General features: G+C 32.5%; 1 protein-coding gene across 2 annotated transcripts; it reads left to right on the forward strand.

Annotated features, from left to right (window-relative positions):
• The first annotated feature begins 1,402 nt into the window (after positions 1-1,402).
• LOC124456270 (5'-AMP-activated protein kinase subunit gamma-1-like) lies at positions 1,403-17,022 on the forward strand. 2 transcript variants are annotated; one of them, XM_047006751.1, is made up of 19 exons: positions 1,403-1,911; positions 2,840-2,903; positions 3,664-3,725; positions 4,328-4,648; positions 5,185-5,221; positions 5,929-6,041; positions 6,111-6,144; positions 6,735-6,782; positions 7,021-7,079; positions 7,690-7,735; positions 8,606-8,660; positions 10,669-10,795; positions 11,622-11,702; positions 11,968-12,052; positions 12,547-12,584; positions 13,618-13,689; positions 14,553-14,627; positions 15,271-15,364; positions 16,691-17,022. In XM_047006751.1, exons 3-19 carry the CDS (start codon positions 3,699-3,701, stop codon positions 16,705-16,707), a joined length of 1,329 nt encoding a protein of 442 aa, XP_046862707.1. In that variant the 5' UTR covers positions 1,403-1,911; positions 2,840-2,903; positions 3,664-3,698; the 3' UTR covers positions 16,708-17,022. The 2 variants fall into 2 exon arrangements, with proteins under 2 accessions (XP_046862707.1, XP_046862706.1); XM_047006750.1 differs by lacking the exon at positions 2,840-2,903 and having other exon boundaries at positions 1,403-1,780; positions 1,837-1,911.
• Positions 17,023-17,158: the final 136 nt, after the last annotated feature.

Raw genomic sequence — 17,158 nt, forward strand, 5'->3', positions numbered from 1 at the left:
GTCAGTCTAGGATTCTTGAATTTTGAAATTGTTAAAACATTTAGTTTATGTCCTGTAGAACTAGTATGTGAAATAAGAACAGAGAACTCCTTGAAGTAGCAATGCAAACTTCATTTGAAGACAATCTAGAGGCACGCTAATATTTGTTACTGCTCATTCGTTGTTCTTCCTACTGAAGTACCGATCCACCCCTGGATAAAAGGTCTTTATTGTTGATCGAAATATAAATATTAAAACCCAGCATAAGACATTAAAACAGCCATAAAAAATTATATTTATTGCAAACTGTCATAGTGCTAGCTTCTCGTCTTTACCGTAAGATATTATTGAAGCAAATGGCGAAGTGAGTCACTGTTAATTTTAGGGTGTTAATATAATATCACCAAAAGTATAGTGTGAAAGAAAAAGTTTCAAAAGCACATTTAGTGGCTTTCATTTAACTTAATGATGTCATCAATAATATATCTCAAAACGTTCCTCTAGTCTGTATAGTAAAAAAATCTGCTGCAGCAGTGCAATCAGATATTTTAGATTGATTATCAGTTATCTTGACATGTTCCTGATGGTACTTCATCACACACTTGTCTTTGCTATAGTGCCTTTGTTCACAACGATTTCAACTTTAAATACCTAAATTTCACTTTCATCATCTGCATTTGCTACAATTTCCTATTGAATAACTTACTTTGCACTAACAGCAAGTTTGATCGTTGGTCAGTCAGAATTTAGTTAAGGGCACTTGCTGAATGTGTACAAAAACTTTATTGCGAAGTATGTTGGACTTCCGCTTTGGTTTAGGTACAAAAACTTTCAAAAGCAGTGAACCTCGCGGTGAACCTTTAATTCTTTATTTTACACATAAACTTTTATTATCATTATAAAAATAATTTTTAACAGTTTTATTTTTATCACACTGTTTCTATTTTTATTGCGAATTACTATTGCTATTGCTATTTCTTGTTGCCTTGTATACTTAACTATTTGCACAAATTTATGTAAAAAAATGCGTGCAATACTCACGTCTCCAATTTTTCCTTTTCACGAAAGTAAAACAAATGTCATATTAAACCATGGATTGTGTGTTGTCAATCGACTGGAAAATTGAGTAACCACAAATCATTTAAAACTCAACTTAAAAAATAATCATAACATTTAGTAAGCTAATTGCGGTTTTGGTGGCGACGTCTTAGATTATTACATTCCATAGAATTTGACTCAAAATTGCTCACTATGCACGAACATAAATAAAACATAAGCAACTTCTACTTCATTACTTCACTTTGGAGTTTGGAACCCGTGTGCATACACGCACGTTCCAAAATTTCGTAAGTGTGTTTAAAGCACGTGAACGCAGTATGTTCCATGGTAACCAAACCCCCGGCAGTCACTGTTTCCTTAAAAGCTGTTCTCACATTATTCAAACAGATTAAGTTTGTATGAAGTACAAATTACTCAGAAAGATTTCTCGTGGTCAAACAACAACCTAACCAGTGCTATGTATTAATTGAAAACTTCAGATGAAAAAAGTGACTCAATTGTAAAATACGTACCGATAAAAGGTGTCAGTAAACATTTAAAATTGTTTGTTGACGTGTCAGGGGGGAGGGGATTTGCTTGTTTTCGTAAGTGATCCTTCGGCGGTTTTGTTATATCGAAGAAAGGTATGGACGGACGGCTTTATTACAACCAACTGATTTGAGTACTTCACTGTTAAGTCGGGATTATTTTTCTCATCCTCACTGAATGTATCGTGAATGCTGCTGGCTTGTTTTCAAAAACATTTTATGAGAAAGAGTCTAACAATAAACTGTGTGTGTCAACACTCCAGCGACAGCTTTTTATGAGAAAGAATCTAACAATAAACTTTGTGAGTCAACACTCCAGCGCCAGCAGATAAAGAACTTTTAAAAGGTTAGTTGTTGTTAATTGTCATGAATTGAAAGTTGAACCAACTATGAAGACATTGATTGTAAGCTTTGATTAAAATACTCTTATTCTGTGTTTATAATTTACCGGTATTTGATCATCGAGTTGGAATGTTTGATAATTACAAAAAAATTTGTAACCTTAACTGCATTTGAACGACAGAAAGTTATATAAGATAGGTCAGTCAAACTTCTTTGTTGGTCAAAGTACACTATCTAGAGCAAGTCCGTTTTATGACGATTTTAAGTCTCCAAATTTAAAGTTGGCAGATTTAGCTACTAACTTTTTGATATCTTTAGCAAAAGATGAGGGGGAATAAAGTGAATTGATGTTAATTTGGTGTAAAAAATATTTATAACCTTGCATATTCATACTTCGACCAACCAATCAACAGACTAATCAATCAATATATCTTTGTCATCTCTATGCATGAATATGATCACATAAAATGCTTATTACACAATAGGAGTCAAAACTCATAACTGCAAGACTGTAACTTGCACTGTTGCACATACATGATATTTTGGGTCACACTGTTTATAATTTGACGATAGTTTGATAATTGGCTGTATTAATTTTGTTAATGTTGTTTTGGAAAGTCAGACTCAGTTTTGTTTTGCCTCATGAAAATTGGATCAATTTATTCATTCCCTCATAGAGAATCTGTTGATTTCCTGCTGTGAGCATATCTTTCATATACCCATAGGAGATCTTCTTCCATGATATAATCAGAACAGAAATGTGCATTTTATGTACATTAGATTAAAATGTATACCTAAAAATTGTGATCGCAAATTAAGTTGCATATTTCAGTTTTTATGTGAGCAAGTAGAATTAAGGCTTATGGCATACTGTCTATACAGTGTGTATATGTTGATGGGTTTTTTTTAGCAAACTCTGTATTCTCTATTAGTGGAAATCAAGAAAGATTTTACAATAGATCATTGGAAATGCCCAATAAATCACCTGTCAAAATGGTAAATAATATAACCAAAATCCATTCTATATATTCTTTACCTATGATTCGAATTCTGTTGAGTCACCTGAATTTTTCAGGTTCATGAGACAATTGCATAAATTGTCCAGCAAAGTGCGAAGATCATATCTTCATTTAATTTCAAACACCGCACTGCATAAAACATTCTTTGTAAATAAATTGTTGGTCAGCTTTAGAAAATCTTAAAATCATAAAGTTTTATCAATGCTCATCACAGAAAGGAAAAGATAATGCATAAGAATATGACAATGCTCACACAGTTGGAGCCCATTTTGTACATTTTAATCCCTGGTTTAGATAGTAAAATGGGGACATATGTTTTTTTAGCACAAATATAACTGTTGGTTGCTATTGAATCTTTTAAGAAATAAGGTGATTGACAACAACCAAATGCAAACCAAACTATCAGGCTAATACTGCAACTTAAATTTGGGGGTTGTTATTTTGTTCTTATAGTTATTGCTTTAAGAAATGAAATGAAAACTGTCCTGAATAAAATCAAGTTAATATAGTAACTCAAATATTTTAAAATATTTAAATACATATATTCAAATACAAAAGACTGAATACAAACAAAGAGCTCTTTCCTTTTCATGCTGTACTTTAACAGTTAGTTTATTTGTATGACCATTCTAAGATTATACAACGTGGACTATCAATTCATGGTGGCAAATTTTTTGTATATCTGTGTACCTATACTAATGCTGTAATTTATGTGAAGTTCATTTCTTTTATTACAGATGGAATTGATTGTGTTAAAGACGTGATATATGAGATGGAAATAGATAATGGAAATGGTCAGGTAAGATACTTGATAATCATTTGATATGATTTTTACCATAGCTATAAGAAGATTAATAATTATAGTTATTAAGTGTAGAGGCCACCTGAACTGGATGTTCCATCTTCACTACTGTGTATAAGTGTCATTGTACTGATCTTAGTCACTTGACTCACATGTTGACTCATGTTGCTTTTGATGTTCGTGACATTAGGTGTATTTTTGCATCATTTGTTTGCACTTGATTCTCCTGTAATTAATTATTCAACCAACTCACAAGTTTACTTATTAAGCTAGTGTTAAAACGTGAATGCAAAAATATATGGTTTAATCATTGTTTTCTTTATGGGAATGAAATTTGTTTAAAATTGTTTTGTGTGTATCTTGTTTTAGATAGTATCTACAAAAGCTGTCCAGTTAAAATATTTTAAAATGTTCTTTGTCCATCATTTTGTAATTTACTTTCTCCATCATCTTATGATGTCCTCTTTATTGATCTTTCTGTTCATTTTCTGCACCAATCTATTCACTTCTCTCGTCACATACTACATGCACCTATATTATATTCAGGTTATGTACACCCACTTACTTAGACTCATTTGACTACGTGATCATTATTTTAGGAAAGCTGCTGTGATCATGACATGACCACAAAACATTACAATAAGAAACTCCGATTACCTTCTGAGGCAGCACCATCTAGCTATGAACGTGTATTGGAATGGGATACTCGCACGGAAGAAAATTTAGTTCATAACTTTAGCAAGAGACAATCGTCTGTACCGTATGACAACATTACACATGACGAGAACCATCATTATGTTAAAGATGATATAAACCATTCCAGTAATCATGTTGATGATCTCAGAAGTGAACATTGGCACGAAAATGTAATTCCTGACAAAATTGTCAGTCAGCCATCAAGTTTTGCAAGTAATGATGAGGTAATTGTTTTTGGATGCAGTCACACTTGTATTAAGTGGCACCGTATTAAATCGTCACCCTGTGTTAACCGTCATTTGGAAATTTTCCGAAAATTTCATATCATACGTAATAGTAATTTATCTTTATTGAAAGCTCACCTCTATTTAGCGAACACATGAAATCTCTCCAAGGATGACCGCTTAATATTAAAATTTTAACTGTAAAAAATTAACTACTTTATGAGAATTAATGTTTTCAAATATTACAATAGAATAAAGTGCTATGTGGCATACAGGGAAATAAGGAAATTGCTTTGATTCCTAATTAATAGATGACTGAAAAATGTGCATTGCGTATATCGCTACTCTATAGCTATTTCCATCAAATTATAAGTACAGTATACATTATGCTGGTCCATTTGTACGCTATATTTTAAAGATTATTACCTACCTGACACATCGGTGTCAGACAAACTTGACAAGGAAAGATCAAGCTTGCTCTCAATATAACGTTGTATTGTTAAGAGGTTAATGTTTTTATTCAAACTGTTTTATAGGCACTTTATGATCATGATATTTTCGTCGAGGAATTAGGTACAGTACTGTAAGATTTATGTATAATTTACCGTCCTATTTCTCAGGCAATTCTTCGATCTTAACGCTGCGACGAAACTGAATCAAAATTGTCAAAAAACAATGTACTTAATTCACCTAAATTTTATGAACAATTCCTTACTTTTGTGTCTAACAATTTTGATGCGTTTGTGCACCGGCCGCATTTTAGACACACGAAGCTCTAAAAATTAAATCCTTTACTTATATAGCTTCGTACGTAATAAGTTAATTAAAACCTGGAATAAAAAGGACATTTTTGTGAAAACATGCTAGTACTCTTTTTCGATAAACAATTCCAAAATGATTAAAATTGTTTCTTTAAAGAACCCAACTGTTCTATTTGTTTATTGAATCGTTTTATTTATTTCAGAAATTAGTTCAATTGTTTCTCATTTGATTTTAATAGTTTCTTAGATTCCAATAATATACTATCTGTTTTCGATAATTTACTGCTGCTTTGATATTGCATATATGCATTACTTTATTGCATTCAAAATTGCTGTTTTTCCAAATTGATGGCTAAAAAAACATTTTTAGTGGAGTGCGTTGATGCCTATTAAATTCCTGAGCTACAATTCAATTGACGCTTTATAACCGTAATTTTATTAGTCTAAATAAAAGTAACTTTTTTCTATTTTCATACGTTCGACGTTAGAAATGCTTGATTTTTTTTACTAACATTTTAGTCTTGCCTGACGAAACTGAAGATGCCGTGTTCGCCAATTACTTGAAATGCCATACTTGTTACGATATTATGCCAAAAAGTGCAAAAATAGTTGTTTTTGATACAAGATTATTGGTGAGATAATTCTGAACTTTTATCTTTTGTTTAAAGAAACAATGGTTGTTTTCATTTTATCAATTTTAGGTAAAGAAGGCTTTCTACGCTTTGGTAGCAAATGGTAAATACATTTCAACTAATATGAAAAGGCATGTTTGTCACATTTTACTGTCACGAAATTGTTTAATGTTTTAAGTAAAAAAACCCTGAAACTGTAATGGACTTTTTAGCATTATTTTTTTCATGTCTAGTTCTGGATTTATTGAAGTTTTTGTGTTATGTTGTGTAAATTAGTGAGCAAAATCATGTTTGACCCATAAACATGACATGCTTTTATTAAATGATTAACTACATATTCGAATTTAGTATCCGTTCTCCTCGACTTCATTCAATCAGGATTCCAAAATAAATAACCATGTGTTTGTTTGCGGCTTCAAGACATGCTGTGATATTTACTAACTTAAGCTTCGTTTAAACGAGCAATTTTAATGTAATAATTTTAATGTGACAACTTTTATTTTTTACGTAATTTTTTACGCGCTTTTTTCTCAAATTTTATTTTGCTGCACGAAGGCAAGTCACGCTTGGCAAATATTTGCTGTGTCGTTTACACAAGCGTCGAAAGTTTTCATAAAAAATTGCTCGTGTAGACGAGGCGTTATCCAAATGTGCCATGAGAAATTTTGAAATTAAATTTTTGTTATTGTGTAGGTGTGAGGTCAGCGCCATTGTGGGACAACGCTAAACAGGATTATGTTGGTTGGTTGAATTTCTTGTTGTTTTATCAGTGGAAGATATCGCCACACAGTTGCTTTTAAAGCTACTCATTCTTGGATTATTTAATGTTTAAAAATTCCTTAAAATATTATTGATTTGGTGAAATATTATTTAATGGTATTTCGATTATGAAATGCTGGTCTGATTTATTTTGACAAACGCCAAATGACAAACGCCTTGTGTTTAATCACTTCTAACTCATTCTTTTTATTTTTGTTAGGAATGTTGACAATATCAGATTTTATCAACATATTGGTTAACAATTATAAATCGCCCTTGGTAAGTTTATGTTAAACATTATAAATCGCCCTTGGTAGGTTTATGTGGAATATTATAAAACACCATTGCTAGCTTCTTATTTAACATTATTCCAAAAGATGGAGCTACCTTACTTAGTTTGTTTTGAATTAGGGAAGATTACATGCTATCCTTTTTGTATTTATTTGGGGAACATGATGTTTTTTTCTGCTCGCAGATGAGAATACCTGCTGCAGGCACTTCGAGAAAAACGAAGGGAACGCAGTTGATTTTGTTTATTGCATGACTTAAGAATCATTGAGTAAAAAGAATCTGCGTCAATAAAACCAAAAGACATTGTTAATTTAATGTCACGTTATATCAACTAACAATTTACTTCAATGTCTCCTGGACAAGTGTTTGTAAAACTTGCAAATATTTGAGCCTTCATTTTGGCTCAACGGCCTATCCCATGAACTAAGAGTAGGAAAAAAGGATTCGAAATTTGTCATAAAATCTGAATAACAGGAAAATGAAGACAGAGTCTTGCTTTGCTAATGACAGTAATAAATCTGCCTTAAATGACTCTTGGATTTACGTTATCTAAATGACCGTCCACTTACTACTAATTGCAAGACTGTTCTTTTTCCAGGTTCAAATTGAAGAACTTGAAGAGCATCGAATTGAAACGTGGAGAGGTATTTGAAATTATTTTTATATATTGTATTATTGTTTTTTGAAGCCTTTTAAGGCTTTTGCTTCTTCATTGGTCATGCTTGAAATATTTATTTCCAATGAATAAAGTCTTGTAATATTAATTCACTCCTGTTAAATTATAACATTATAGTCCGAATTTTTTGGGTGCGAATACGAAACAATGCAAAGTATAAAGCAATTCAAACAAAAAGTATACAACGAACCGTTTTTCATCGGATATAAACAATTTAAGCCTTAGTTATACGTAACAGTCAGATTCAAAATGAATGACCAAAATGAATGTATAATCGCTTTCATAAATATGTATTTTCTAGGTGAAAGTGTGTCAAAAAGCGCTCAAATACTTGCAAATCGCATCGACAAAATATCTATAACAAATTCAACTAAAACATACAAATGAATGTTGTATGAAAGTAAAATAGCTTTTCAGCATTTAAATCCATCAAATGGTTGCCCCAAAGTCCACACAAATACAAGGAAAAATAAACGCAAATATCAATGTATTGAAGAAATTGTGTTGTTTCTCATTTGTTGACCAGAAAATAGTCGTATGTCACTCGTATGTACTCGTATGTTACTCGTATGTACTTGTATGTTAGTCGTATGTACTCGTATGTCACTCGTATGTACTCGTATGTTACTCGTATGTACTCGTATGTACTCGTATGTACTCGTGTGGTGTTTTAGTCACGATCATCTACGGCAATAGCTCATGATTTTTTGTAGTACAAATCAAGGTGGAAAAATTTCAAAATGGGAGGACATACACGAAATTTTCTCCCCTGTGGGCGCTCATGTTACAATATTCTCACCAGAAATGTTAGTATCATTTCCTGTACTTTTGCTTTCAGAACTGTGTGAACAACAGCTGCCTTCAATTTTGATTCAAATATCTCCGCTTCAAAGGTACAGTCCAATTGTTTCTGCTGTGAAATTGTCAGTATAAATTTAGAAGACACCATAACTTCACTTGTCCCTTCCATAACTTTGTTGTTGTGAAGTGGCAAATGTGATTTACTTCGGAGTAAAAGCTTATTTCCAAAAACGACAAAACTTTAATTGCTTACATATGTAAGTAGTCAGTATAATCAGGGTTCGAAATAATGTTGTAGAAATATGTCGATTTTACTAGGCGATTTTTCTCGAAAAAATATTATGCCGGCTATTTTCATAGGCTTTCTAAAAAAATCGCTAATATGGATGCAGGATATTGATTGAACTAAAATACATGGAACGCTATATCTGTACTAGAAAAGCGTACTTTTTTAATGAAGCCAATCTTACACCCAGACACGCGAGTTTTTACACCCAGACACTCGTTTTTAGAGTTTCCAGATTCTCACGCGCGCGGTGATAAATGCCGGAAGCACGCCGCTTGTCGTGACGAGAAATCGGTGATTTTTGCTTTGCTTTGTTCATTTTGAGAAGTCAAACAGATTAATTTGTAACTGTTTTTATAACGTCAAAATTGTTGTCATTGTTTGGGAGATAAAAGCTGTCTCGAGGGAAGCTTTCGTTTCGAACTAGACTAGACTTGTATTTGCAATCACGAGCTGCACTAGTATTTTACTGTTAATGCTGTTTGTAAATAAATGTTTTGTCTGTATCAAAAATGTGTTTTTCCCACCAGAGGCGTAGGAAGCAAGTGAAAGTTGGGGGAGGGAGGGCACGTGCGTAATATATAACGTAAATATATTAGTTTTTATGCCAGTTCAAAATGCTAAAGTAATTTAAACGGAAAAAATTCAAGTTGACGTTTCATTTTAACCAAGTAAAATTTCTTGTTGTATGTTTTTTTTTCCAAAATAAAAGGCTCGTATTCCGACCATTTGCTTTTGTTTCGTGGTTGTGTTTTTCGTTGCGTGGAAAAACTGGTAATGACATTTGATTTTAGGCTTCAATTTTCGCGCTCAGGTAGCGTTCCATATAATTCAGCTCAATGATGCTGCTACAGAAAACACGGGCGCTATTTTAATTTGAGCAGAGTGATGGCGGAAATATTAGCTATTATTATATGGCAAGCGTCACTTCCGGCAAAATGGCGCGCTTTGATTGGCTCAGAAACATTTTTGCCGGTCCATTATTTTCCCGTAATCGACCACGGTGCAAAACGCGCAATTTTACTGTCAAATGTAAACCAACTTCGCAAATCAAACATCAAAACGAAAATAAACAAAACAAAAAAAATATTTACGAATGTGACTCGAAGGAAAAACACTTGGAAAACAGTTTAACTATCCAGACGATACAATTTGAAACGATTTATCTTTTATGGACGAAAACCAGAAAAGTGAAAGCCAACCGGTAAAAAACAGCCAACACGAGAAAGAACGCAAGCTTCGTTTCAGGTCAAATAATGCCATATAATAAACCATTTAATAACCTCCCTTTCTCGGTCTTTATAGAGAAATATCGGACCTCTGTCGTTTTGTACAAACCTCGCCCTGTGGGCTCGGTCTGTACAAAAGCACCTCGGTCCGTTATTTCTCCGTAAAGATCTCGCCCTCGGTTATAAAGGGCTTAATGAAGAATGACATAGTCTATGTCACAATAATATTTAAATATATTACTGTTAATTACATCTTCAGGAAGTATATATTTCGCCATTCTCGTGTATTTGCTCTGAAATCATAAATCATTGGTAAGGTCCTGAAACAGCCGGAACTAATTAAAAAATCCTTTTGCATTAAACATTGGCAGCTAAAAACTGTGTTTAAGTTAGAACGTAACGACATACGGCAAATTTTAGCTTTTGATGCAAAAGATACCAGAAGTGAGATTGACAGCCATGTGTTAACTACGTATAATGAGAATATGTTTGATCGTGAATTTAGGGGTTTTTGAAAATAACTGTTAGTTACGTGTTAGTTACCTGAAATCAAAATTGCCATCTGTTTTTTTTTTACATGTTTAGTCTCTATGATGCGTGTGAGCTGCTGATAAAGAATAAAATTCATCGTTTGCCTGTCATCGATCCACCTTCGTCCAATTTTCTTTTTGTGATATCACATAAACGAATTCTTCATTTTCTTCATAAACACGTGAGTATTGATTCTTTTAATGTCATCTGTATTTATAAACTTAAAGTTAAAGTTTGTCCATTCTAACAGGAAACTGTAATTTTCGTCTAGGAATGTAAATATTTTTTTCTTGAATATGTGTGTAGTTTTTTCATGATAATAATGTCTATTGGAAAGAAGACAAATATATGCTTAAAATTAAAGCAGTATATCTTGCTGCGATTGCTTTTTAACAGAAACTTTCGAAATCATGATAAAAATAAATTAAAAGCATCTCGTCAGACTAACCACCACCACCCTGTTGTTGTGTTTTATATATTATACATAATATCTCGAAATACGGTTCAGTACTTCTGAAAAAGCAATGTTCATCTTCGATAACCTTGGTCTTTTTGAACCTCAATTTTTTTTATAACTTTGTTGTTTCATTACGTTAGTCTTTTATAGATTTCACAATTTTCTACGTAAAAATCTATTTCTCATAACTCTAGCCTTTCATAACGTTAGTTTCTCTTAACCTAATAACCTACTTAAAGCCTTGTTTTTGTTGTTGTAAACACTCGTTCTTGTGTGAGGTTCTTAGTTTTTGTGTTATTTAATAAATTGCGTCTTTGCCTTGTTTTGATTATTTCCATGGTTGCTGTTTTCTGTTAAGTAAGTCTCATCTCTAGCTATTATATGTTATAGTGGCGTGGTTCATTCAATCAAATAGTTTTAGAAGTTATAAGACTTACAAATTTTTCTTTCGTCCGACACCTGCTTTTTTTCACAGCATTTTCTAGCAGTTAAAACATTTTTCTTCAGCTATACGTGGAAATTGCTTAGCTTGTGAATTTTATGTTTTTAGTTAAGTGAAATGATCATGCCTGACTTTATGTACAAGACTTTGGGGGAGTTGGGTGTTGGAACTTTCGGAAAGATTGCAACGGTATTGTTTGTATAATTGTATGATGCATGTTTTTTTATCTTATTTACTTTTTTTTGTTTTTTTTTGCATCTTTCTTACTTAAAGCAAAATTTTGATAGTGTTCATACAGCTATATCATTTAACTTAATTTGCCCTTAAAATTACTTAATTTGCCCTTTAAATGAAATCCCTGTGTATAAATTGTTGCATTTATTTTATTCAAACTTTTATTCCAGCCTTTATTTCCCACTCTAGTTCTATTTCTTTTAATTCCTAAATTTTGCAGATTAATCCTGAAACCCCACTGATCGCAGCACTAAATATGTTTGTTGAATACAAAGTTTCGGCGTTACCTATCGTGGATAAAAATGGTAATTTTCATACAATTTTACAAAAAATATCATGACATGTGTCCTATGTAATTGTGACCTTAATATTTTTGTTGAGTCATTCCATACTCCTTGTTCTACCAGAACGCGAAATTTATACCTTTCACTAACTCTAAATAAATCTCTAAAACTAATCCTAAGTATATCCATTACACTAACTCTAAGTAGATCCCTATCACTAATCCAAAGTATATCCCCCAACACTGACTCTAACTAGATCCCTAACACTAATCCTAAGTATATCCCTAACAGTAACTCTTACTAGATTCCTAACACTAATCCTAAGTACATCCCTAACACTGACTCTAATTAGATCGCTAACACTAATCCTAAGTATATCCCTAACTCTAATTAGATCGCTAACGGTAGAACTAGGAAATATATTAGTTTTTAATCGTGATTTATTAATTTATTAATAATTATGGTAATGTATTAATAATTATGGTAATAATGATGTTGTCATAATTTCCTAAAAGGTGTTGTTGTGGATATTTATGCAAGATTTGATGTTATTGTAAGTATTGACTTAACCTGATTTTTCCATTTCAAATGTGTCAAAAATATCATTTTGTGCGCTAAGAAGCTACTGTTTGTGTAGACTTCTACAGTGTATCTCAAAAAAAAACGGAGGAGTTGTAGAGGGTATCTCAAAAAAAAAACGAAGGAGTTCTAGAGGGTATCTCAAAAAAAAAACGAAGGAGCTCTAGAGGGTATCTCAAAAAAAAACCGAAGGAGTTCTAGAGGGTGTCTCAAAGAAAAACGGAACCCGTAAAAATAATTATGAATGCATTTAAATGAAATGTGCATACGACAGTTAATCTGCAATAGCTATTTGCGCTGCTTTTTTAGATTTAGTCGTACGCAGAGGCGTAACTAGAACGTTAATTGGGGTGGGGGTGTATATTCATATATTCAGTTGGAATAAATGAATATGCACCACCCCCACACCCCCAATTAACGTTCTAGTTACGCCTCTGGTCATACGCTTGTGCATCAGTCCTTTGTCGTAGCAATTAATGGAAAATATGATTACGTTTTTGTGGCTTTTATAACTCAGTTATAATGTCGCCTTGCATTTACAGAGGTTTTGCGTAGTAAAATTGAAATAAAAATCACACTTGTTTTGTTTTAAGTACTTTTCAAACCCTATGATCACCAAACTGTCACATTCATTAAACGATTTTGAATGCTCGTGATATTGTGCATAACCAATCAATGAAGTTATAATTAATTTATGCCGCTTTCGTTTTTTCAGACACACTGCGTGTAGTTTCAAACGATGAATACTTTTAAACTTTATAAGGTTATTTACGCTGCAAGCGAAAGTTTTTTTGTTCGACTTGTTTTTGTTCACGTGTTTTCAGATTATTTGTTAGGCTTCATGACATTTTTTTTAGAATTAGCGTGATACTCTAATTTTTACTTCACCCTTGTGCCAAAAAGAACAATATTTCCCTCTCCAAAAACAGATGGGTCACAGACTCATAATGACCAAGTGAATATTACTAGATATAACTCCGTGTCTTACGTTATCTTAAATTTTATAGAATTTAGCAGCGGAAAAAAGTTACAATAATTTGGATGTTCCGGTTGTTCAAGCATTGAAACACAGATCTGAGGTAACTTAGACGTTTTATCTCTTCTCGAAGTTTTAACTTTCTTGGAGAAATCTCGAAGTTTTGTAATAATAAATTAGCCTGTGACCGAAGAATTGTTGTTGTGAAGCTATAATTGTTTATATTATTATGGACTGCAGGGCATAAAGACTAGTAAAGAGTTTGACCTGTTCGTGCAAAAGATACTTGAGTTACATTTGATGAAATTCATTTTTGTATGCCCATATTAAAAGTGTAAATGTAAAAGGGTGGGGGGAGATAATATTCGAATTAGAAGTTGAACGTGGATAGAAATTGAAAACACAGGACAAGGCAAAAGAGTTTTGATGTTTTTTCAAAAAGTAATTTGGTGCTAGGATTATTACATTAAATAATATTGTCCCTGACATATTGAGCTGGTTACGCCAATATCCCGAAATAATATTTCTCAATTCTTCACGATGTAAATTTCGTACATTTTCTGCTGCTCGGAATGGAGGATTTCCTAAGCTTCTTTTGAATAACCTTGATATGGGTTCAGCCATTGTGTCAGTGCTATCTTTCATAAATGATGATGGTTGTTTTAAACTTTCCTTTCTTTTCATCCATTTTCATATTGAAATTTTTAATTTCTTTGTTGTATTGTTATAACTGAAACACTTGACGCTTGGACCAGCACAAAGCTGAACATCTCCGACAAAAATACATGTGGCATTTTAAAATATTGATGTTTACTTAAACCTGCGCAATTCGTTATTCAAAAACTTTTAATTGAAACTCACGCATGCTACAGTTAGCGTTGTTGTAGTGTTTAGATGAATACCCCACTAAAATTCAATTTTTCACACCTGTGTATTTAAACTTTAACTGGAATGTTTTCATCTTAGGGATTTGAAGGTGTTCATCGATGCCGTTTAAATGAGACACTTCACGCTGTCGTTGATAGAATCGTAAAAGTTGGAGTAAGTATACTTTATATCGTCCAACACATGTTATGTGACGTAGTTTTTTATTCTACTAGTATATGTCATAGCTGTGAAGGCCTCCATATTGTGTAAAATATTCTCTACTATTGTAACTATTTATTACCAGTTTTTTACATCATTCCTGCCACCGAGCTAGGATTTCAGAGGCGAAACTAGAACGTTAATAGGGGGGTGAGGGGTGTATATTCATATATTCAGTTATGCCGTGCTGATTTCTTTTGAAAGGTAATTTACACTTACTAGAACTTAGCGTTCAAGTTTCGTCCCTCACGATTCTGTAAAGGTTGAATCGATTTTTGAGACATTAAAAGCATTTACAGTCACTAGTTTTTTGTTCTTCAATATAAAATATCGTCATTTTGTATGTTTAAATTTATGTATTGCAAGATAGCAAATTAACACCTCAATTTCTTCCGGTTGGGAAGCTAATTTAGACTGGCAGGCTATACCGTGTATAAGAAAAGTAAACATTCAATAAAATGACTTGAGAAACTTTTCAGAGTTGTTTCACCATGCGTTATTTTAGGAGTGATAACATAAACCTGTTATCATGTGTTTCGTTGATGAATTCTTATTAATTTTTTATTGTAATTGAAAATATATTCATGTTTTCTTTCAGGTACATCGTCTTATTGTTGTAGATAAAGACGATCATATTGTTGGAGTGATGTCATTGTCTGATATTCTTCGAGTACTCGTTCTTCATCCTCCAGGTATTCATTCATTATATATAGATCATTTTCACCTGACGTCATTGGGGCCATGTCCCATGTTGTAGTGTACCAATTAAAAAGAATTTTATGAAGTTCTTCTAATTGATACGCTAATATGGCCGCTTCCTCCATTGTCATTTGATCCATAGAGAATGAGTGAAAACGCTCTTTAACTGTTTGAAGCTGTTCACTGGACGTTTATTAGTGCGTATGCATGCATTAGTGTGATAAAATTCAGACAATTCGTAAACAGTGTAAATTTCCCGGGGGGTGAATACAATTTATGTTCGTTATGATTTAAGGTGCATCAAGGTTTTTTAGGCAGTTTTAGTTGTTCTATTTTAAAATTCCATAGGGATTTTACCAAGATCATAAAAATTTTAAGAAATCATTGATTTATTGTAAATTTGGTAACATTTGTTTGTTTGTTGTTCAAAGGATCAATCCAGAACACCTGATTATTTCTTGACAATAATTATATAAGCCATAGGTCAGTTCACGAAGCTACAAAGGACACAGGCAGTGTTTTTTCAATGTATAAACAATTGAGACGTGAATATTTATTAAACATTGGAGAATCTACACACAAGCTTTATGATTGTGCATTTAATTAGCTTCTGATATTAAACTGTGAGATTTCCACTAGTTTGAAGAAATAAGGTTTTGAACTTGTCGAATAATTCTTTGTTGAAGATTTAAAAACGTATTGTTAAATTATTTCTACACAACTAATGCTTATATGAAAAGTTCACATATTTATTAAAAATTAATTAAAATTAGTTTTATCCCAAATGAATTAAAATTTTATGAAACGAGGGTTGAAAGGCTCAATTTAGACTATACAAATGACTTGGCTTCTTTCAACGTTAAATGAAGCAGTAAAAAATTTTACGTTTTGGCTCCTGGGAGATTTCATTTTCTTCCTTGCTATACGACTGGGTATACCTGTAGTAAGGTTCAGCCCTCCAAACAACCGAGTTTATTATCCAGACTACTTAATTTCTGTGAATTTATTTTTTTGTTAACGTAAGCCGAAAGAGCGAATACAAACAGTTGCAAAACAGTCAGAAAGTGAAAAGAAAGAAAGTTCCAATTCGCAATTTCCAAATAATAAATGTTTTAATCTCGCTTTTGCGGTCTTTACGAAGAATTATTTGCACAAAAACACTTCGATCAGATATTTCTCGTTGAAGACCTTGCGATTGCTTTTACATGGGCTTAATAATTTGATGCTATTTGAAGTACGATATAATTTGTACTTTTGAGTTGTTGTTGTAGTATTTTCATCCAAGTTAGCGGTAAACTAAATTTTAACTTTTTTTACAGGTATTATCACAGTATAGTCGATGAATATTGAAAGACAATTTGGAAAGTTTTTCAACACTTCTCCCTCATCATGAACAGTAGACGTACTCACGTCATTTCGTAGCCTTCGACCACTTTTACTTAAACAAGTGTGTTATCATTTATAAATGTTTAAATGCTGATATGCGCAGCTTAGCAAGTGAAAGTGTGAACTTACTATATGGATATATATATTATTGCGTTTATCAAAGCAGTGAAGCATGGACGTTAGTTGCTCATTTGCTAGAGAATACACTGTGTGAAAATTGTGATAAATTATAGCAATTGTTGTACCTCAGCAGCCAACAATCAAACTGCTTGTAATTGCAGGCGATCTTGTTTCTATACAGACTATATATTGTTTGTTCACGAACCTGCTTAAAATTATGTTGCGTTCTTTTTAATGGGAATTTCTTTAAAACAACTTAAAATTGCTGAGTTTGAAATGCT

The sequence above is a fragment of the Xenia sp. Carnegie-2017 genome, unplaced genomic scaffold (genome assembly GCF_021976095.1).
Source record: "Xenia sp. Carnegie-2017 unplaced genomic scaffold, XeniaSp_v1 HiC_scaffold_45, whole genome shotgun sequence".
In the NCBI taxonomy this organism is placed as follows: Eukaryota; Metazoa; Cnidaria; class Anthozoa; order Malacalcyonacea; family Xeniidae; genus Xenia; species Xenia sp. Carnegie-2017.